This window comes from Lactuca serriola, chromosome 6 (assembly GCF_051521515.1).
Source record: "Lactuca serriola cultivar US96UC23 chromosome 6, Lser_US96UC23_V15, whole genome shotgun sequence".
Taxonomy (NCBI): Eukaryota; Viridiplantae; Streptophyta; class Magnoliopsida; order Asterales; family Asteraceae; genus Lactuca; species Lactuca serriola.
In genome coordinates this window covers 89,071,764-89,077,763 of record NC_136413.1, presented here as the reverse complement: position 1 = coordinate 89,077,763, position 6,000 = coordinate 89,071,764, and the positions used below count along the sequence as shown (strand labels likewise).

The 6,000-nt window shown below is 35.4% G+C and overlaps 1 protein-coding gene across 1 annotated transcript; it reads right to left on the bottom strand.

Moving 5' to 3' along the window:
• Window positions 1-254: 254 nt before the first annotated feature.
• Window positions 255-2,853, bottom strand: LOC145058418 (putative pectinesterase 29). The gene is made up of 5 exons (XM_079006325.1): window positions 2,585-2,853; window positions 1,797-1,956; window positions 1,402-1,614; window positions 809-1,056; window positions 255-725 (listed from the first exon to the last, which is right to left on the bottom strand). The coding sequence occupies exons 1-5, from the start codon at window positions 2,851-2,853 to the stop codon at window positions 551-553; spliced, it is 1,065 nt and encodes a 354-aa protein (XP_078862451.1). The 3' UTR covers window positions 255-550.
• Window positions 2,854-6,000: the final 3,147 nt, after the last annotated feature.

Sequence of the window (6,000 nt, the reverse complement as noted above, 5' to 3'; positions counted from 1 at the left end):
AAAAGACAAGTCTTTTAATTGAAATTTTTTTGTAAGCTAACAAAGTTAAGCTAAAAGCTTAGAAATTATCCATGCCGAACACACCTTATATTGCATTGATGTAAAACGTAAATGTAATTGTAAAAGTTAATATAGGACACTTTTGTAATTATAAATGTAATTGTAAAAGTTAAATGACACTTGAAAAATCAGTTGTAGTGCACTGGTGTAATACAGAATTTAAAAGATGGGATCGTAAGCCCAACACATCATCAAATAGAATCTCAATTAATTGCATTGTACCAAACATGTTCCAAATTTAGACATCATTTAGTTTCAAACTTAAACTTGAGCTACATTCTTATCTTTCCATTACCATTTACATGCGTCAAATCATAGTAAAAAAACCAATACTCGAAGATGATCAATCTTAATGTGAATTAATACATAAAAAAAAACAATTTTAAACGTAGATTCAAACTTACAAGTTAACAATCCCAGGAACATCTCAAGATTAAGAAAAAACTAACCAAAAAAAAAGAAATTAAGAAAGAAAGATCTAAAGACGAATTCATGAAGTCAACATATTGAAAGCTAGATTCCTAATCCAACCTTCTTGATCAATATAAGATAAGCTTGTAAACCTGGAAACCTCCTCCTTGCTCAGCCGCCTCTCCCACCCAGCTCTTCCCGACATATCCGCTCCTCCTCCCCGACATTCCTCCTCCGCAAACACCAAATCATTCCTGCTTCACCAAATAAAACCATTATAATAAAAGAAATAATGAAAATTGGTCGCCGGAAAAAGAGGAAGATTAAGATGATGTACACTGTAGCACCAAGAAAGTCAACGGATAGCCACCCTTGGGGAACAACGATGTCTGAGAGCGTGGAGTTGTAGAAAAGAACTCGAGCAAAGCCTCGCCATGGCCTTCCCAAGTACGCCGTGCCATTTCCGACGACATTGCAGTCTTTGAAGACGAAGCCGTTGGTCTCACTTGCCTCTTCTCTTGATTGGGCGGTGATAAACCCTGGTTGAGGACTCAAGAACCCCGCAATCACCGACAGTGTACACCTCTAGAAAACATTACATATCCTAATTAAAACCTTAATTCAATCAATTAGATGACAAATTTTCTATTTTGTTTCTCTACTTTACACGTTACATGACACATATAGTTTACTTGGCATCCACATAAGCAAATTGCCTTAAATGCCAGAAAAAGACATGTGAGTTGGTGATTATTTTGTGCAAAGTAAAAAAAAAAAAAAAAAAAAAAAAAAAAAAAAAAAGTTAACTATGTTGCGATTTGAAGTAATTTGTCTTGTTTGATATTCCTAGCGTTACAATATTCACGAAATATAATAAAATCTCAACATTATCTACAAACATATAACCAAATAGTTGTGTACGTGTGTTACCTCGTATATAGATTGACCGGAGCCCATGATGAAGTCAACTGCACCACGTATGGAGCACAATTTGTAGTAATGTCTACCGGAAACATCCCACAATGTGTCTTGAACACCCATAAAACCACATCGGTAAAACGCCGATTTGTCGCCGGAGATTTTGGCCGCTAGTGCCGGAACTATTGGGTTGTTGTTGCTCCCCAAAGGGTAATTGTAAGAATTCTGATCATATGAAACCAAGTTAATATAATATGAATTTCATATATGTAAGATGTGGTAATGAAAAGGGTGCGTGTATATATATATATATATATATATATATATATATATATATATATATATATATATATATATATATATATATATATATATATATATATATATATATATAGTAGTGTACATACGATGAACGTTATGCTCTTAACGACGATCTCATCCGCTTCAGAAGTAAAAGTGGCATCGGTTTCAATGGAGTCATGGGAGCTCCATACAACGAAGGTTTTTCTTTTACCATCACCTTTTAGATAAATCTTGGGTTTATCGTTAGGGATTTTAATTTGTTCACTACATGTACGTACAAAAAACAAAAGGCATAAGATTAAGGTCAATCAAAGCGAATTTAAATTAACGAGTATATATAGCTATTTGCTTTTTTGTTGTAAACTAACTATTAATCATTGCAAAATAATCCACATGAGTAATTGAGTATGAATAAGAAAAAAATGAATATATAAAAATGGAATTAAAATACTATATATCATTTTCCATTTAACAATTCAATCATATTCATCTATTCTAGCAGGACATTTATAAACCGAATAATAAAATCTGTGTTAAGGAAACAAAATTTACAAACTCACAGATATTTTATTTGATGGAGAAGTTGTTTTAATTTATAATCTTTTGTTATAATCTTTAATCACCTAACCTAACTACATAAATTGAAGAGATTGATGCCTTGATGCTTCTTATTAGAAATTAATAATAATGATCTAAACATTTTCTTGTTCTTTAATATAAAAGTATATCATGCAACCCTAAAAGTCTCTAGTTTGAGTTTTACACCCCAATGACGAATTTGTATCATATATTAATCGATTTCTCTGTGATGGTGATAGTAAGATGTGTTTTTACGTGTTTTTAATAAATCATAAATAGATAAATAAAGATTATAAAAGTTCGAAAATCATACTTGTATGTGCCAGTCTTCACATAAACACAAATCCACTCCATGTTATCAGAAGGAACGGCATCAATGGCTGACTGAATGGTGGTGTAGTTTCCCCGGCCAGACTGGTCCACAGTGATCGTCACATAATTTGCCACTGCTGCTCCGCCGTACTTCCAATACTCCGACGGTTGTCTTCTTCCACCTCCGCCAATAACACCACATTCTGATATTTCCAAAGCTATGAACAATACAAGAACGAACAGAAACCTTTCAAGAACTACCATTTTCATGGGATTTAAAACCTTCGACAACACTAATTGTTTGGACAAGAAGATGATGAATCCTATGTATGCTTAGGAAGTTCAAGGGTTTTATCTTTTTATGAATGTTAAGTGAATAAATATTGATTATTTTCCTGTTTTACAAAGATTATCTTCTTTAATTGAGAGGGAAACGAAAAGATTTTAATTCCTTATTAGTAAATATTTTTCTTAAACGGTTATAAATATTCTTCCTTTATTTAATAGTTTCAACTTTCAACACTGAATCATATTTGTATCAAAAATACTTATATACTTATATTGTATTTTAACACAAGTATATTTTAATCAGTGTTAAAATCTGAAAAAAAAAATACTTGTTTAACATTCAAGTTCTTAGGACATGAATTAATGTGATACATCAAAACAATTAGTTTGAGGAAAGAATATAATTATTTCATTTACAATATTAATTTAACCTTGTAAAGTATATTAATATTTGTCCTCTAATGCATTTTTTTTATTAGAAAACTTTTTATTTAATACACTGGAATAGTTTTTTATATATAAACTTACTTTTTTCTCAAGTTATCTAAGAAAATGTACTCATCTCTAAACAAGACTATTTTTAAAATACTTTTATATAAATTTTTAAGGAGTAAAAATTAAATAAACGCGACATATATGTTTTGACACAACAACCTCCTAAAAATAGTAACGAATCAAGTGAATTATATATCTTATATTCGGCTTTACTGTAAATTGATTTTGTTATGAATATTTGACGATTATGAAAATACTCAACATATATACTTTCTTCTAATTAGGAGAAAGGAATAATTACCAAATATATGAAAAGAACCCTTGGTTTTGATTTTGTGTATTTATTTCTGTTTCTATAGTAAATAAGGAAAAGAATCAGACAACAAGCAAGAAGATCAATATATTCCATAACAGTACCTCCATTACAGCAACTATTGGATGCATTTTATACTATATAGTCAAATAACGTTTTAAAATATGTAATTTAAAAGATATGGAGGTATATTATTTGGGTGATGAGTTGTAACATCTCATTTAAATATAATAAATAAAAGAATAAACCCGGAACCCTGAGAAGTGATTTTTATTGTTATTTCGTATTATTATAGCCCAAAATCGAATAATATTTAGTGGGGTGCTGGTTTCGGGAAGCCAAATGACAAGGTTTGAACCTCCAAGGGTTTAAGTGTAATTTTAGGATTTATTTTGCAAAGGATTTTTGAAGTCAGGGGGTTTTGGGTATCATTTGGACTTATATGAAAGGTTTTTGAATGGGTGGGGCTAAAAGAGTAAATTATGTACCTAAGCTGAAAAGAATTTGTCATGGAGGGGTCAAATGGTAAATTTGAGATTTATATTGAAAGAAAATAAGGAAGGAGGGACTAAGAGTGTCATTATGGACCAAAGTTTAGATGTAGCAGGTATATAGCCGTCCACCCTTGTAACCCTAACCCTAATCGGATGAGTAGCCGCCACCTTATGTCTCCCTTCACACCAGCCGCCATCCCTTCCTCCGTCTTCAACTCCGGCGTCGCTCTCTGTCGAGTCGCAAACCACCATCTGTTGGATTCGTCGAGTACCACCACCACAGCAGCACATCCCATGTTGGCTGTGACATCGTGAACGGCCGGAGAAAGCCTCACCGAAGACGAAGGCGCTGCTATACCTACGATGTCGAAGACTGACGGTAACCTCTTCCTTGGGTGACGTCGCACTATATTGGAAGTCGGAAGGGAGAAGCTGTCACCGTGGTTGTCTTTGTCGTACTCCCGGTCGCAACCTCTTTCCGTTCATCGGTGCTAAGCCCAGTCGCACCTGTCACCACCGCAACACCTTTCTATTTTCCATTCTTCGTAGCCGTGGCCACCATTGTCGTCGCCAATCTGAGCGGCTGAAGAAGTCATTTGTACCTGGACGTCGTGAGTAGTCAAGAAGAACCACCATGGTGACTGACCATGGTGGCTGTCTCTGTCGACACTGCTACTGTCATCGCCGCCCACCATAGGTGGGTGTTTGGTTTATTTTCCGAGCAAAAAGGATGTGTGTGTAGCGTAGTTTGTGCGATGTAGGGTGTGTGTAAGCAACCCTTGGCCAGAATCTGGAAAGAACTCACCACCACCACCGTGAGGTGGTGGTTGCCACCATGAACAGCCGCCTGCCGCCATTAGTTGGCTATGTTTGTGTGTGTGTGATTATTAGTATGTGTGAGTGTGTGTTAATTGGATGGTGTTGAAAATTGTAACCAAATAAAATATGGAAAAGAAAATCCGTCACCACCATTATAGGGTGGTGGTTGCCGCCACCGGCCGCCGTGTCCGGTGGCGATGTGTTTTGATTGCGTTTGGACCTCGTTTGGGGGATGTTTGGATAATGTGGGCCCAATGAGACCTTAATGGGCCCAATGAGGCCCAAAGTGACCTAAAAGCCCAACCAATTGATTAATGGACTAAGATTGGGTAGGAAACCCTAACTAGGGTTTGGAAAACCCCTAATGGCATAAAACCCTAATTTGGGGGAAATGGTCGGGACACACACACACGAGATTATTTAATAACTTGAAATATTAAATAGTAATCATTAGTAAATTAACCTAAGGCAATAATGGATTTAATGGATTAAGTCCTTAATGGGTTAAGTGAGAAACACTTAACCCTAATCATCATTTTATGAGAAACCCTAATTTTACTTGGGTTTATTATTGGGCCTTCTCTTGGGCCTTGATGATTAGATTGTTAATGGGTCATCCAAGATCAAGCAAATGGACTAGAATAATTAATGGGTTTTAGGATAAGGCACGTGTGAGGGATTTGGGCCCAATTTGGAAAATTGGGCCATAGATTGGCCACAATTGGGCCTTTGTGATTATGTGATGCTGGGCCTTAAGGAAAGACCATTTAGAGGTCTCGGCCAAATTTGGAAAAATTAGGCCACATGTTGGGCTTTGGCCCATTACTTGTCTTTTGGGCTTTTGGTGTAAGTTGGACCTTGGGCTTGGAACCTAATTATTAATTGGGTGGTGTTTGATATTGACAGTTCGGGAAGCTGTCAACCAACAGTTGGAGTTTTATCCGCGGGACTTCAGCTGTGCCAAGTGAGTTATCTGTAACATCCATAAAATTTGCGCCAAATTTAAAC

Bases quoted from the DNA above. Each gene is read 5' to 3' on its own strand.
- LOC145058418 (XM_079006325.1), bottom strand. From the start codon at position 2,853: ATGAAAATGGTAGTTCTTGAAAGGTTTCTGTTCGTTCTTGTATTGTTC. The intron at 1,957-2,584 runs GTATGATTTTCG...ACGTACATGTAG, and splicing joins GTGAAGACTGGCACATACAA to TGAACAAATTAAAATCCCTA. The intron at 726-808 runs GTACATCATCTT...TTGGTGAAGCAG, and splicing joins GACTTTCTTGGTGCTACAGT to GAATGATTTGGTGTTTGCGG.